We start from the raw sequence: 17,945 nt of genomic DNA on the forward strand, positions 1-17,945 counted from the left end.
CTAGCCATAGCTTGTTCAAACTTCGAGTTGATTGTGTCAATGTGAGCACTAAGTTGAGCACCCAATTGAGTAACGGTGTCCACTTCATACTTTCCTCCTCTAGTAGCCTTGCGAGGCCTACTATATTGTGAATTATGGACCGCCATTTCCTCAATCTTGTTCCATGTTTGATTGTCATCAACTTCGGTGAACATTCCATTTGATCCCATATTGAGAATGTTCCTTGAATCTTCATATAAACCATTCCAAAATTGTTGCACTAAAAACCATTCGCTAAGTCCATGGTGAGGACATGAGCGACAAATACCTTTGAACTGCTCCCAAGCTTCATACAAAGATTCTTCATCCCTTTGCTTAAAACCCGTAATTTGAGCTCTTAGCATATTGGTCTTTTCCGGTGGGTAGAATTTTTGGTAGAAAGCTGGAGCTAGCTTCTTCCAAGAATCTATTCCAAGGGTGGCCTTATCAAGGCCCTTCAACCATTGCTTTGCGGTGCCGATTAACGAAAAAGGAAATAAGACCCATCTTATTTGGTCTTGAGTCACGCCGTTTGAGAGATAGCTTCACAATAATCACAAAAGGTTTCCATATGAGAATGAGGGTCCTCACCAGGCATTCCCCCGAATTGGCTCCTCTCAACTAGTTGGATGAAGGCGGACTTGGCAATAAAGTTTCCGGTAAGATGTTGTGGGGTAGGAGTACCATTTGGTAAATCCTCCTCGGTGGGTATAGAGTGTGACGAGAATTTAGGCATTGTAGGTGGATTTTGTGTGGTATTGTTAAATGGGTTCTCTTCTCCTTCTATTGCGAAAGGATTGACAAACTCACTAGTGGGTTGAACAACTTCACCAACACCTCCCAAATTCCTCCTAACAAGTCTCCTATTATTCGTCAAGGTTCTTTCGATTTCACGGTCAAAAGGTAACAAATCTCTTTGTAACCTTCTAGACATGCAAAATATCAAACAACTCGAAAACAATTAGAACAAACCTTGAGGAGTTTTACTTCCCAAGGTGAAAAAGACACAACTAAAAACAATAAAAGAAATCTTAAATCAATTAAACACCGTCCCAAGAAGCAACGGCGCCATTTTTGATCGGGTCCATTTCGTTTCACAAATTAAGTATATGTGGTCGTTGGTCAATGGTCGATACAAAACACAATTTATACTTCACAAACAACTCTACAATTAGTAAAGAGGCAAGTAAAGGTCGGATCCCAAGGGACGGGTATTGAAATGAGAATTCTATTGTAACTAGTAGTGTCTAAGGGGTGTCACAATTTGGGTTGATGTAGAAGGTTACTAAACTAAAATAGCAATGAAAATAAACTAGCAAGATGAATAAAATAAGGGGTGTAAACAATTGATTAAAGGCACTAGGGTGTCATGGGTTCATAGGGGAATCATGGGATATGATCATACAAACATGTTCTCAAATTATAAGCAAGCAATTATTGTTGTGATGGATTGAGTTGGGTTATATCTTACAATCCTAGGAAAGTTTGGGTCCCGGAGCGAATCGATTAGATTGTACAACACCTACAAGTCGACTTAATCTTCCCTACTCAACACATGCATGGTCTAACAAGACTCGAGTTGGGTTATGTCTTACAAGTCAAGTTGAAAGGATAGAAGATGATAGTAAATGCAAGGATTCATAGGCTTAGCATTTCATCAAATATAACATGTGCATGTATTAAGATCAAAACAAGCAAGCAAATAAGATATGAAAGCATATTAATTTAAGCATGAATCATTCCCCATGTTGGTTTCCCCTAATCACCCATTAAACCCTAGCTAAGAGACTACTCACTCATTATCATATTGATCATGCTAGAAAGGTTGTCAATCATACTAACATAATAAAACATGATGAATAAATGAAAGTAATTAGCAATAATTAAAAAGGGATTAAGAGATTATACCTACTAATGATTCCAATAATACAGCAAGAATAATAGAAGTACTTGAATCCTAGATTGAGAGGTTGTCAATCTCCCAATAATAACCCAAATAATCTTCAATTACCCAAAATAAAGTAAGAACAAGAGAGAGATTAAAGAACTAAAACTTGGATTAAAACTTGATTAATATTTGATTACAATATTGAAGAGAGATTTGATCGATATTAACTACACTAATTATTGATAAGAAGAACATGCTCCTCTAATTAGACTAATGGGGTATTTATAGTGAAAATTAGGGAGGATGCATTAGGGTTAACTAAGGGCTAAACTAGTAATTACACTTTTAAGTTGAGCAAGGAGACTCCGGTATTCTCCGAGAGAAGGGCTTCTCTAATCGTAGCTTGAAGAATGAAAACGTTCATCATGAAATCCGTGCGGATGGGAGTCGGGACGGCCGGATCTGGCCTGGAGAATCCGAGCGGATCCTTGGGCAAGACGCTCGGATTGGCGAGGGGTAATCCGAGCGGATTCCTTTGAGGGACGCTCTGACCGGGCTTGGGCGGACGGACGGATTGTGTACAATCCGTTCGGATTGTCCGGCAAAAGCATCTTTTCTTCTTCTTTTCTTCATGAATTCCTTGGGGATTTCCTTGGGGACTCAAGGATCCTTTTCTCAACATTGCTCTTCTACTATGCTATGTACAAAGGCCTTCTAGTCTTGTCTCTCCTTGATGCTTGGTCATTGAATATGATCAATTTAGCCTTGTTTTGCCATGAAAATGCAAGATTCTTACTCCTTTCCTACCAAGGGATCAAAATCTCAATGAATATGCAAAACAAAGAACTAAAGATAAGAAATGACCCAAATAGGCACTAAAAAGCATGGAAACAATGGTAATTCGGGGGCTAAATATGCGCCAATTATGGTCACATCATTTGGCTATGCATGCAAACATATAAAGAAAATGCTAAGCATAAAAATAAAGTCCTAGTATGGCCTTTCTAAAAATAGTAAATCTAATAAACTATTACAAATTCGGAAACCAACTCCTTTGGTTCCGTGAACTTCGGTCTTGGCACGCATCTTGAGGTAACACCGTCTTCATGGAAACTCCGGGAAATTACAAATAATAAATAAAAATTACATAATTTCCTATTATACATTTGTAAATAAAAAAAACTATTAAATTACAAAACGGTGATACGAGATCACAATAATTACAACCGAATCGATATTCCCATGCATTTCGGGTAATATCAATTAAAAACTAAAGTCATACTAAGTAAAATTACATAATTCAAAATTATATAAAATAAAAATATGACAATCATAAATAAAATGCAGCATTATAATATGTATGAACATGCTTAATTTTATGCCAAATCGCCTTTTAAGAGCCAATATCGTATATTTCATCGGTTTTTATGGATTTGCGTGATTATAAACTTGTTAAAATCACAAAGTGTCTCATAAATTCATATTTATGTTCAAGTTAATTACCCTAGCCATCTTAGGACTCAAAACTTAGTCTTCACTAATATTTTGACAATAACTCAACTTGGTTTCTTAGTATTGTTCATTATGGACCAAAAATACAATATTATACTTATAAACTCCAAATTAAATTATAAAAATTCCAAATAATTTCAAAATTTGAAATTCAAACTCATGAACATTCTTGAAAAGTACCATGACACTCATAATGTTCAAAACTTAGGTTAAAAATTTAGAAAATTTTTCGAGAAAGACATCGTTGCGGTTTATCGGTTTTAACAACCATGACCATTAAAATATGAGAAATATAACTTTAATCAACTTTCCACTTTTAGATCTGAAATGTGGGATAAAATGCAACATATGACGTTTTTCTATAGTCATGAAATATGTTTTAGCATTAAAGGCTAATTTAAGTAACTATTTATTGAATTTTTACTCAAAAATTCATAAATCATGCATAAGAAGTACAATACATCTAATATTTTTACACACACTGAGTAAAAATGCATATAACAATATATAAAATTTCCATGACCAGATTCGAAATTTAACTCATACTAACCTAATAAACCCTTTAAATTCAATTAAGCTTATAAAATCCATATTTCATGCAAAATAACTTAGTTATTCACGAGATTTAACATGCCATCAATAGATAATATATGTGAAAACATATCCAAAAACCACTGAAAAATTCGAAGTTTAGCTTTTTTTCGTCCAAAACTGACATTTTTCTCATAAAAATCACATTTTAATGCCAATAATATATAAAATGAACAATAAAAAACCATAAATCGTCCCATATGACCTAAAATCGATTTAGGACGAGAAACTTTTAAATTGCAAAGTTATTTCTTGATTTATCTTCATAAATCCTAAATAACAAGTTTTATTTGTTAACAAATTAACTCGGAAAAACTAACCCGATTTTGCATGCAACAACCGTGTTGCTCCGATACCACTTGTAGGGATTCGTTAATCTCAAAAGTTTACATATTGAATATGTGATAAATTAATTTAGTCATAAAATTAATTCTAGATCTTATGCATGCAAAACAAAATACAAGAGTGAAGAAAATCGGTTCCTTACATATGTATTTTCGGCTATTAGGGCACTAGTAAGGTCTCCTTCCTTACTTAGTTCTTGAGCTTTCTAAATGGATGAACAAGATTCAATTTAGAATCTCGCCTAAAGGATTGTACCAAGAAAACCTCCTTAATACAAATATTAATTTGATTACTAGAATTAATATTTGTACCCTTAAAAATACTACTAATATTATAAGTATACTACTTCTAGTATTAAGAGAATAATATTAGTGATTTTGTGAGAGTTTATGTTTTTTTCAACAACAAGAAGTAGAGAGATAAAGTTGTATTCAAGTGAATGAATAATATAAGAATGAATTAGTGTAAGATGAAAACACACTACTTGAGTGTGTATAGAGGAGGCCACCGGTTTTGGCCATGGGTAGAGTGCCCAATGCATTAGCATTTTTCTCTTCTCAAGAGTGTAGATAGGGAAGCCTAAGATTTGTAGGTAATCATGATGTTTTCCACGAAACAAAACAATTAAGCACAACCAACCTCCTCTCCTTCATTTACACGGCACCCTCAATATTATAAGGGTCCATTTTAAGTTTGTCAATTTGCTAATATGTATTGTGTGACATATTGGACATGTTACTAGACATGTTGTTTAAATGATGCATTTTTCACAAATTAAAATCATTATATAAACAAAATAAATCACATACAAAAATTAAATAGTAATTCACAATTACTATTACTTAAAATGGGTCATATAATTATAAATCACAACTACTTGTATTTATAATAATCAATTCATTCTTATTACAATTGTTTCATAAACAATAAATAAATCTTAAAGTAATAAAACAATTTAATGACCTAGAACGAATCTTATTTAATCAAATTAAAATAAGATACGTACAATTACTCACAAAATCATTTGTTCAATTTGAAGGAATTAATAACTTGTATCGTCATACAATTAATTAATTAGTCAATTAAGAATGTTTCCTTAGAGGTATGACCTTAAGGGATCAACTGATCACCACCGTTGATACTGTCGTTTCGTACCAAAAATAAAATACCTAAGTACAACTAACAGAAGTCAGCGGTAAGTAGGGTCGATCTCCACAGGGAGGCGGTATACTATCTATTTGTCTATTTATCTGTCGGAATGTCACAAATGGGGGTTTTGATTGTTTTTAACTAAACTAGAGATTAAGGCAAGGGAAATGAATAAGAGAATTAACAGTAAGAGAAGGGAGTATGCTAAGAGTCGGTCCACCGTGGCAGCTATCAGATCTTATACTATCGGGAATACTAAGGCGATTAGACTATTGATAAGAAGAGCTATGGTCGTCACCTTTCGGTCCTTAAACCGCCCTAGAGCGTAAACAGCTTAACTTTCGCCCTCACTGCAATACCCTATTGTAATTAAGCAAGCCTTCCCTTCCAATCTTTCGATCTAGGTCGGGGTTAACTAGATTTATGGTCTCCTGCATGCATTCATTCGACCGGATAACAGTTAAATTGCCTAATACAATTCTTATCGCAGGGCTAATCTATTTAATACAATTAAAGCATGCCACCACGGCTTCCCTAATCCTAACATACTAGAGAAATTAGCTATGCATGATAAAATAAACAAGAACAAGAATTAAGAGAGAATTAAACATTAAATTAAGAAAGAAAAGGGAAGAAATATTACTGAAATAATGATCCGGAATAAAAAGCAAAGTAACAGTGTATCGTTCCAGGAGAAAAGAGAGAGTCAGAGTGTCTCCGGATAAAAAAAGATACATAAACTGACGACCTCACTCCTATTTATAAGAAATTAGGAGTTTAATTAAACCTAATGACGGAAAATAGCTAAAAAGCCCAGCCCGTCAGCAAAATCCACTCGATCGAGTAACTAAATCACTCGATCGAGCAAAGGCATAAAAGGAACTGGTCGATCGAAAGGAAAAATAGTCGATCGAGTACTTATTCATCCTAAACCACTCGATCGAATAGAAGTGGCTCTCGATCGAGCAAATGGGCTCTCGATCGAATAGAAATAGTTCTCGATCGAGCACTTCTCAGCGCGTAATTCCTGCTTCGCGCACTGAACTTCAAACGGCTGCCATTTCTTCGTTACTTGGGCAAATAGGGCGTGGTTGGTGGCGTTGGAAAGCTAAGAGGATAAGCTTTCACCTCCAACTGGAATCACCTTAATATCTGTTGTAGAACTCGAGATATGGCTCTTACAAGCAGGAACTAGCAAATTGAAGCACTCTCCTGGCTCGCCTAACTTCCTTACTCCAATGCGCATCTCAAAATAGCTTCATTCCCGCTCCAAATTCACTCTTCCTCCAAATGCATGCTAAAAGGATGGTAAAAGGCTTGATTTCGCTACTTTTGGGTTCATTCCTGCAAATAAGACAAAACAAACCAAAGTAGCATATTCGGGGCATTTCGTAGCATAAAACCACGATAAAAGCATAGAAATACGTGCATAAAATAGGCTAAAAAGACTACATAAAATGCACGTATCAAATCTCCCCAAACCAAACCTTTACTCGTCCTCGAGTAAACTAAAATGCAACTAAAGGAACGGGAAAGATAACTCAGAGCTAGCTACAAATGCCCACTTAAGCCAGTTTAATGCAAGCAAACTAACACTTATAGCAAATAGTCAAATGCAAACGAGTTATAGGATGTTTATAAATAAAGCTGAACCGTCGACCTTGCAAGACCTTTAATAATGGACTCTCACGGGTCACTCTTCTCTCATGAAGCAAAGGGTGAACATATATAAGTAAAAGAGAAGGAAAAATAGTCGCTCACCTAGACTACGACCCACATAAACATGCATGCTGCTAATATGATAGACAATTCTAGCTACCGTACACACATTCCAACCAAACAAGGTCCTGTCACAGCCGAGGGCTTACAAAAATATGGTAAAGTGAGGCAATGGGTAAGAAAAGGCAAAACATTTATGGGAATGTGGAGGTATAGGTGATCAAGCTAGTACCTAAACAAAACCATATATCGACATCCGTTTCCAACTCAATTATGAACTAAGCATAATGCCCTTCATTTGGCATAAAATCTCACCAAACCAAACTGAACTAACTCCTCAAAAGATATAAATAAAACATAGGAGCAGAAACCGTCAACCATTTTTTTTCTCATTTCTCATTTCTTTTTCTATTTTTTCTTCGGTTTCTTCTTTTCTGATTTTTTTTTCGAATTCCTTTTTCAACTTTTTTTTTTCTTTTCTTTTTCACGTCTTTTTTTTTTCATCAACCTTCTTTTCTTCTTAGATTACCAACTCCGAATCAACAGAATACGAGCCAACATTTGATACAATAGACAATATACCGCAGAACAATCTAAACTAGCTTGACAAGGCAGGCTAAATTTGGAATGTAGCTAAAGGTCAACAGGCAAATTTGGCTAATGTGGAGTTTATGGGTAAAAATGAAAGAAAGGGAAAATGTAAGCACCTCCCTGCATGTGACACCAACCACTAACCCGAATGTATGACGGCAAAAAGCAATTGAATTCCATATACGTGCAAATTGATGATACATGTTATGCAAGGAGTAACTACTCACAATCCTACATGAAACTGGTCATAAATGACACCAGTTTATAAGGCTCTAAGTCTTAGAAATTATAAGTAGGTTGCCAAAATTTCAGGTCAAGTCTATTCGTTCAGCTAAATTAAACATTAACTCGTAGATTATGCAATAAGACAAAGCTAAAAGAATAATAGTTCAATGCAAGGCTTAAGCAAAAAGACAAATGCAGTGCAACCCCATCATTGAAATCTACCGTTCCGACTCAACCTATATGCTAAAATAAACGTGAAAATTTTTTGAATTTTTAACAATTTTTTGATTTTTATTGAATTTTTGGATTTTATGAAAATAAACAACGATGCAAACATAAATTAAATGTGATTACTGAAATGCAATAAAAACAATATGCAGACACGGATATGGATGCATAACCTCCCCAAACCAAACTGTACAATGCCCCCATTGTACCAAAACATGGAAAGGAAATGCAAACTAAAGGAGAAAGAGAGTGAATACGGAAGAACTTACAAAATGCGCGAATAAGGGGACCTCCCCAAACCGACCATGAAATGGGAGGTTGCTAAGGCCCGGAAAACCGTCTCAGGAAGCTAATCCAAGTCAAAAACACTCAATATCCGTCCGACAGTGGTCGATCGAGTGAGTGGGCATCCAAGAACAGCTTGATCGAAAAGAAACTAGGTCGATCGAGTGATTTCTTACTTTGCAGGTACTCGATCGAGTAGATATTTGCTCGATCGAGAGAATTTGGCAGCACAAGTGCTCGATCGAGTACAACAAGTACTCGATCGAGTGATCCTCAGCGAATTCCTGCAAAATGCAATGAAAAACAGCCCGCAACTGACAAAAACAAGCATACTGAGATAGTCTATGGTATAAAACCATTTATTACAACTGAAAGTAAATAAGAATGCAAAATAAAATCGCCGGGTTGCCTCCCGGGTAGCGCTAGCTTCAGTCAGGTCCCAGCTCGACCTTCTTTTTCTTCGAGCCTTTATGGTTAATTACAATCAAAACAGCTCAAAGCGCGCAGCAACCTGTCAAATAGCTGCGCATGTGCTACACAGAAGAGTAAGTAGCACCAAAGTGGAATAGCAAAGTAGGAAATAAAGATATGTAAACATTTAAGTCTAACAAATTTCCTATGGGCGCTCCTAAATTTATCCACAAAATATAGGAGCGTGGGAGCAATTGTCAATAAAGTAGGGCTCCATTTCAGATTAACGAAATTAAAATGATAAGGACGGTGAAAAATCATCAAATTATACGACCTACTGGGAAGGGGTAAAGCATTGGGATGCGCAAGAAAAGTCAATCGAGGCAATTTACTATTAAAACAAACAATAAATAAATTATCGTTTACTACCTCGTGTAGGTCACTCTCAATGACGGAATCATCGACAAAGGAAGATATTACCTCTTCCGTGCTAGGAGCAATTACCGACTCAGCTGCCTCTTTGACACCCTTCTTAGTGGAATTCGTCCCGTAAATCGCAACCTCAAGTGCATCCAACTCGGCTTTGAATAGGGAAGAATCACCGTATCCATTATCGTCATCGAAATCGTCATCAAAATCAAACCCAAATGACGAACCAAAGCTCCCAATGGCCAAACTACTCGATCGAGTAGAATCTTCATTCGATCGAGCAGTCTCCTCCTGATTTCCACTCGATCGAGTAGAATGTTCACTCGATCGAGCACTTTCTCCTGGAAAATCACTCGATCGACCAATAATTGTCACTCGATCGAGTGATTCCTCCCTATCTGCGCTGAAATCCTCGTGTGGGGCAGTGAAATATGATAGAAACTCGTCATCCGAGTCATAGAAGTCTTCCTCAGCATTGGGTAACACGGTATCCTCAGGGGAAGAACCGCTCTCAGCAAGGTATACTTCTTCTTCTTGCATCTCAGCTGCTATCTGAGCAACTACAGATTCAAGCTCATGGAATCGAGCGTCCATATTTTTATTACTCTCTTGCATTTGTGATACAAGCGTTACCATTGAATATGTCAGCTCCGCGATCTCTTCTTCTTCCATCTCAGCTGCTAGCTGAGCAACTACAGACTCGAGCTTATCAACTCGCGAGACATATTCTTGTGCTTGGAATGCAAGAGTCTCCATCAAGGATTTCAGCTCCGCAATGTCTTCTTCTTGTATATCAGGGGGATCTTGTTGCGGCGGCCATTGATAGGGTAGATGTGGCGGCACAACTACAGCTGCATTGTGCTCAGCAGAACCACATCTCCCGTAGTAGATCACCGGCTGTTCCATATAATGGGACATCGGTGATGGGTCAAAGGTACTCAAGCCTTCCCTTTGACTGTCTTTCACCTAGAACTGTCTAGGTAGTACCTGTAAGGCCTATCAAAACAGCACTCAAGGAAAAAGATTAAAACGGCCTCAAGGGAAAAATCCCCTGAGGCTAAAAACAGATAAAATTAAACAAATAAATAAATAGATTGCCTCCCCGGCAACGGCGCCAAAATTTGATACTGTCGTTTCGTACCAAAAATAAAATACCTAAGTACAACTAATGAAGTCGGTAAGTAGGGTCGATCTCCACAGGGAGGCGGTATACTATCTATTTGTCTATTTATCTGTCGGAATGTCACAAATGGGGGTTTTGATTGTTTTTAACTAAACTAGAGATTAAGGCAAGGGAAATGAATAAGAGAATTAACAGTAAGAGAAGGGAGTATGCTAAGAGTCGGTCCACCGTGGCAGCTATCAGATCTTATACTATCGGGAATACTAAGGCGATTAGACTATTGATAAGAAGAGCTATGGTCGTCACCTTTCGGTCCTTAAACCGCCCTAGAGCGTAAAATGACTTAACTTTCGCCCTCACCGCAATACCCTATTGTAATTAAGCAAGCCTTCCCTTCCAATCTTTCGATCTAGGTCGGGGTTAACTAGATTTATGGTCTCCTGCATGCATTCATTCGACCAGGATAATGATTAAATTGCCTAATACAATTCTTATCGCAGGCTAATCTATTTAATACAATTAAAGCATGCCACCACGGCTTCCCTAATCCTAACATACTAGAGAAATTAGCTATGCATGATAAAATAAACAAGAACAAGAATTAAGAGAGAATTAAACATTAAATTAAGAAAGAAAAGGGAAGAAATATTACTGAAATAATGATCCGGAATAAAAAGCAAAGTAACAGTGTATCGTTCCAGGAGAAAAGAGAGAGTCAGAGTGTCTCCGGATAAAAAAAGATACATAAACTGACGACCTCACTCCTATTTATAAGAAATTAGGAGTTTAATTAAACCTAATGACGGAAAATAGCTAAAAAGCCCAGCCCGTCAGCAAAATCCACTCGATCGAGTAACTAAATCACTCGATCGAGCAAAGGCATAAAAGGAACTGGTCGATCGAAAGGAAAAATAGTCGATCGAGTACTTATTCATCCTAAACCACTCGATCGAATAGAAGTGGCTCTCGATCGAGCAAATGGGCTCTCGATCGAATAGAAATAGTTCTCGATCGAGCACTTCTCAGCGCGTAATTCCTGCTTCGCGCACTGAACTTCAAACGGCTGCCATTTCTTCGTTACTTGGGCAAATAGGGCGTGGTTGGTGGCGTTGGAAAGCTAAGAGGATAAGCTTTCACCTCCAACTGGAATCACCTTAATAGCTGTTGTAGAACTCGAGATATGGCTCTTACAAGCAGGAACTAGCAAATTGAAGCACTCTCCTGGCTCGCCTAACTTCCTTACTCCAATGCGCATCTCAAAATAGCTTCATTCCCGCTCCAAATTCACTCTTCCTCCAAATGCATGCTAAAAGGATGGTAAAAGGCTTGATTTCGCTACTTTTGGGTTCATTCCTGCAAATAAGACAAAACAAACCAAAGTAGCATATTCGGGGCATTTCGTAGCATAAAACCACGATAAAAGCATAGAAATACGTGCATAAAATAGGCTAAAAAGACTACATAAAATGCACGTATCAACCGTCGCACGACAGTAATGTCAAACTCTAGTCAGCCAATCATTACCGATTAATGTGGATTAGTTGTCAATAAAATGTTACATTCCCTTATGTATTCTTAATATGAGATTTAAACATGTGATCGCATTATTGCCGAGGACACATACTCCAACATAGTCATGTCTTGGGTTCGAGTGAACCGGGTCAAGAACACAAGCCTAGTGGGTTACCCAAGTCACCTCTTCAATTCAAGTCAAGTATGTTGACCATTTGGTCAAAGTCAAACCACCAAACGTCCCAGGTTAGACCACTTAGGACGTTTTCAATGCACCCATGAGCCAAGTTGGTTCAATCACGGGTTAGCCACACAATGTCGATGTCAAGTCCAAGTCAAGAAGTTGTTTGAGTCGAATCGTAGTCCTTGTCAGGTCTAGACCCCTCTCCCTTACGACCCTTTACAAGTGAGCCACTTAGTTCATTTCCCGGGTTAGGTTCTGTCTTTGAGTCAAGTCTAAGTCAAAAATCAAATATGTGAGCCGAGTCCTTGTTTGTGCAGGGGATTTTTTTAATTCAAGTATTGATTGGTTCGGGGTTTTTCTTGTAGAAAGGCCGCCTCAAACCCGAAAGAAAGCAATGGAAGCTGTCGTCACTAAGCTAAGTGAAACTGTGGAGTTGATAATAGCGCGATTGGACGCTATTGCAGAAAGAATGAGTAGGGAAAACACTGTGACTACCCCACGAGAAGTTCTACTGTCGTTAGAAGGATAAATATGCAAACTAGATGATGGTTCCGAGTCTGAGTCTGAGTATGAGTCCGAGTCTGATAAGAGTCCTAAGTTTGAGTCTAAGGAGTCAGGTGTCAAAGCCACCCCTCCCAAGTCTTTCCTTTCAATGCACCCCTTTCCAATTCCGGTATCCTGGGGCCTGTCCCGAATACCCCTGTTGTCTCGCCACTGACCTTTGATAAGTTGGCCCAGATGTTTGCGCATTTTGCGCAGTTTCAAATTAATAATAATAAGATGAACCAGTTTGTTTACGACTTGTTTTATTTACATTGCAATTCAATTATTGAAAATAATTGTTTTAGTAGTGACATTGAGAATGAGGCCAAAGGCGAACAAGTTGAAGAAGATGAAGAGGAGGTGGAACCATCTCCACAATTGGTTAAAGGGTTAGAAGAATATGACGAAAGAAACTCAGTGATCGAAGATACCGAAACCATCAATATGGGAACCACCTTAGAACCATGGGGGCTTAAGATAGGAACTACCTTAATCCCGCAGAAAGACAAGGGTCCATCGACTTGCTGTTTGAGTTCAAAGATGTTTTTGCATGGTCTTACAAAGATATGCCGGGAATTGATAGGGAAATTGCAGAACATAGGATTCTGATCAAACCAGGGTTCAAACCAGTGAAGCAGAAGCTACGCAAAATGCGCTCGGAATGGTCTTTAAAAGTTAAGGAAGAAATTGATAAACAGCTCAGAGCCGGGTTCATCAAAGTATCAGAATATTCGGATTCGGTTGCCAATGTAGTGCCAGTACCAAAGAAAGATGGAAAAGTTCGCCTGTGCGTGGACTTTCGAGATCTGAACAAAGCTAGTCCAAAGGACGACTTTCCATCACCTCACATCGATATCTTGGTTGACAATACCGCGAATCACGCATTACTATCTTTCATAGATGGATATCCCGGTTACAATCAGATTAAGATGGCCGAGGAAGACATGAGTAAGATAACATTCACATCACAATGGTGAACCTATTGTTACACAGTAATGCCTTTCGGTTTGATAAATGCCGGGGCGATGTACCAGAGAACATCAAAGACGTTGCTACGTGATATGGTGCACAAAGAAGTTAAAGTTTATGTCGACGACATGATAGTCAAGTCAAAAGAACGTAGTGGCTATCTCGGAGCACTACGAAAATTCTTTCAAAGATTGCGAAAGTACAACATGAGACTGAATCCACAAAAGTGTGCTTTCGGGGTCACCTCTGGCAAACTGTTAGGTCATATCGTTAGCCACCGTGGCATCGAAGTCGACCCATCAAAGATCAAAGCCATATGGAGATGCGCCATCCCGAGACCGAGAAAGAAATTTGAGGTTTCCTAGGAAGAGTTCAATGCATAAGCCGTTTCGTCGCGAAGTTGACTATGATTTGTGAGCCGATCTTTAAGAAGCTGAAGGTCGGAGAACATGTTATGTGAGAAGACCAATTTCAGGCCGCATTCGATAAAGTAAAAGACGTACTGTCTTCTCCACCAATTTTGAGCCCACCAGTAGCCGGGCTACCACTATCGCTATATCTAACTGTTACAGATACGACAATGGGAGCTATGCTAGCCCAAACAGTTGACAAAGAAGAAAGAGCTATTTACTACATTAGTAAAAAGTTTTTAGACTATAAAGTAAAGTACAAACCTCTTGAAAAGACGTGTCTGGCCTTAGTCTGGACAACGAAGAAATTAAGACATTACAAGCTCAGCTACAGTGTGAGTGTCTACTAAAAAAGGGATCCGATCAAGTACTTGTTTGAAAAACCAGTGCTAAATGGAAGAATGTCGAGATGGACCCTTATGTTATCAGAGTTTGATCTAAAATATGTACCCTTGAAAGTGATCAAGGGAAGGTCTGTTGCTGATTTCCTCGCCGACAATCCAATCAAAGAAACAGAAGTCATCGGCACTTGGTCATTTCCCGACGAAAACGTGGTACACGTCGAGAAGGACATATGGGATTTTTATTTCGATGGAGCATCAAACTATATGAGATATGGGGTAGGTATACTTCTTATCTCACCAATAGGTGAACACGTGCCCGTGTCCATCAAACTGGATTTCAATGTCACAAACAACGCCGTAGAATACGAAGCATGTTTGCTCGGCTTACGCAGTGCTCTAGACTTGGGTGTGAAGAAGTTGCTAGTCCATGGAGATTCGTCCCTTGTAATCAATCAAGTGGGTGGGTTATGGAAAATTAAGAGCCAAAGTTTAGCCCCGTATCAAACCAGAATCGAAGAATTGGAAAAATACTTCGAAGACATTCGATATGTTCACCTCTCGAGAGAGGAAAACCAATTTGTAGATGCATTGTCCAAGTTAGCTACTTTGATCAACATTCCTGACCACGTAAACAGTATGCCAATATGTGTTGAACGAAGATCATCACCTGCCTATGTGAATGTAATCAATGATACCGAGGAAGGTGAAACCGAAGCCTAGTACACATCCATTTTTAAATTCAAGGAAACAGGAGAGTATCCTCCCGACCTTGACACACGTGGAAAATGCGACCTACGAATGTTATCCGCCCAATTCATTAAGACCGATGACGGGCAATTGTACAAGAAGACGGCTCAAGGTGTTTTGTTGTGATGTATCGACAAAGCGACAGCTGAAAAGGTTATGGAAGAAGTCCATGACGGCGAGTGTGGGCCACACATGAATGCCCATATGCTAGTCCGTAAGATCATAAGGCTTGGTTATTATTGGACAACAATGGAAAAAGATTGTTGCAAATATGTCAGGCACTGTCACAACTTCAGATATTCGCAAATGTACAACATGTGCCACCTTCAATGTTATACACCATGACGTCACCCTGGCCATTTTCGACCCGGGGAATCGACATCATTGGAAAAGTACACCCATCAGGAACTGGAGGGCATTATTTCATCCTTGTTGTAATTGACTACTTCACGAAGTGGGTAGAGGCTAAGTCTTATAAAGTGTTGAAAGCAAAGCAAGTAGCACAGTTCATTCAGAATGACATCATTTTCCGGTACAGAGTACCACATGAATTCATAAATGATCATGGAACTCATTTCCAAGCTGAGACCGAAGTTATACTTGAAAAGTATAAAATCAAACATCACAAGTCATCACCATACTGACCACAGACGAATGGTGCGGTAGAGGCTGCCAAAAAATAGTTACAGCCATTTTAAGGAAGATGTCCGACAACTATAGAGAATGGCCAGAGAAGATGCCCTTTGCATTATGGGGGTACAGAACTTCAATTAGAACAGCCACGAGAGCAATCCCGTACTACTTAGTATATGGAATGGAAGCGGTTCAACCAGTTGAGCTTGAAATACCGTTCTTGAGGATCCTACTAGAAAGTTAGGTTCGTGAAGCAGATTGGATTCAAGTAAGATATGATTCACTAGTCATGCTCGATGAGCGACGTTTGAACGCATTGTACCATGTCGAACACTACCAGAAAAGGATAGAGAGAGCTTTCAACAAAAAGGTGAAACCAAGGGGGATTAGTGAGGGAGATCTGGTTCTCAAATTAGTTAGAGCTTTGTTACCAATTGACTCGAGGGGTAGGTTCAAACCAAATTGGGCAGGCCCTTATTTGGTAAAGAAGATTTTGTCGGGAGGCGCTGTTCGATTAACAGATTTGGATGGGAATGACTTCACAAATCCTACGAATTTGGACCAGCTGAAGAAGTACTATCCTTGACGGCCTCATTCTCAAATGTTATGAAATAATCTTTGAATTGCAAATGTTTCTAGAGTAAGTTGTGAGTTGTTTACACTGCATGAAATATTTTATGTGAGAACTACGGACTCGGTTTGATAATGTTGCAAAGCATATACGTAGGCAACTCTTAGTTAAGAGTACAACTAAAACATGTAAAATAAAAATGAAATTTTTGATGCAGAAACTGGGGATTTCTAATAAATAATAAGTTTTTATACCGGGCGAAACCCGTTACAATATTTTATTCCGTGCGAAGCCCATCACACATGACTAAAAAGGAAATCACAGAAATAGTAATAGTAATAGTAGATAATAATGTCGAAGACTACTCTATGCTACCCTCAGCCGGGCCGCACGCCCCGTCACGACGAGACGAAGTCTCACCCATCATCACTCGGGCTCTTTTCTTCGGAGGAATCATCAATTCTTCTCAAGGGCCCAGTCTGTCTTTCACACTAGGTCGAGGATCGATTCTCTCTACAAGTGTCAACCTACTTTTGTTTCTCGGACCTAACCTCTTCCACACATCTGGAACCAAAAAGTCAGTCCTAGGAGTCGAATCAGTCTCTGTTTCGGACCTAGATGAAATCGAGGCCGTCCCAGTAAAGAATTCTCGGTTCTTCTCCCCTCTCTTGTGGTATTTGTAATCAACAACTTCATCCTCGTAAAGTTTTCTCCGGGACTTGAAAGAAGGTTCAATAGTCCACCATAAATAAATGGGTGATACCCAAGTAGACGCAAATGGCTCAGAATTATGCCAGATAGTCCTCCGAGTCCAGGACTCTAACCATGCATTGCACCGCGCGAGAGTCACTCCTTGAACTTGGCTGCGAACAGGCTCAACAGCGGGAATCCGTTGCCGATGACCGACCTGTCGAAGAACACGGTCCGGATAGATATGAGTGGACCACTCCAAGCCCAAAAGAGTGAGATGTCTGGTCGTATCAGTTTCAGACAAACCAGTAACTGCAGCGAGGCGAAGACAGGGCAAAGCCCATCTAACATGTAACCTGGCATTGGCCGAAAGCCGCTGTCGCCAGAAAAGCTCTCTCTTTCCAGTTGGAAATTGACGATGACGAGAAGTAAAGCTTCTCACTTAATATGCACCCGGAACCTTTGGTGGATCAACCAACTCGAGTCTCTCACATAGCCAGATCTGTGAAGAAGACCGACAGCAAATCAGACTGCAGGAAATGATGTCAAAACCCACTGAAAAGAAAGGAGGTGGGAAAAAAACGAAAAATAAAAAAAGAGCAAAAAGACATACATGTAGAAGACGGGTTGATCCAGTATAAGCAAGGTTCGGGTTAGCCTTTCGAGCATCTAACCCAGCCATGATTTCAGCAAGGGTGAGCCAAGTCGGGCTCCTACGTTGTTCCATTTGTTCGACAATCCGAATGAATTTCGCTTTACCGTAACAGGTTGGCACCTCAATATGTCCTTCAAAAGCATAAAGATGAAGCATGATCAATCAAAAAGCCC

The 17,945-nt window shown here is 38.9% G+C and overlaps 1 protein-coding gene and 1 non-coding gene across 2 annotated transcripts; both read left to right on the plus strand.

Annotated features, from left to right (window-relative positions):
• The first annotated feature begins 276 nt into the window (after positions 1 to 276).
• On the plus strand, positions 277 to 383 carry LOC141624310 (small nucleolar RNA R71). Its single transcript, XR_012534116.1, has one exon. It is a non-coding gene; the product is annotated as a small nucleolar RNA R71 (small nucleolar RNA).
• A 14,150-nt stretch (positions 384 to 14,533) lies between these two features.
• LOC141618803 (uncharacterized) lies at positions 14,534 to 15,196 on the plus strand. Its single transcript, XM_074435878.1, has one exon. The coding sequence runs from the start codon at positions 14,534 to 14,536 to the stop codon at positions 15,194 to 15,196; it is 663 nt and encodes a 220-aa protein (XP_074291979.1).
• The last annotated feature ends 2,749 nt before the right edge of the window (positions 15,197 to 17,945 follow it).

Source organism: Silene latifolia, chromosome X (genome assembly GCF_048544455.1).
Source record: "Silene latifolia isolate original U9 population chromosome X, ASM4854445v1, whole genome shotgun sequence".
Lineage (NCBI taxonomy): Eukaryota > Viridiplantae > Streptophyta > Magnoliopsida > Caryophyllales > Caryophyllaceae > Silene > Silene latifolia.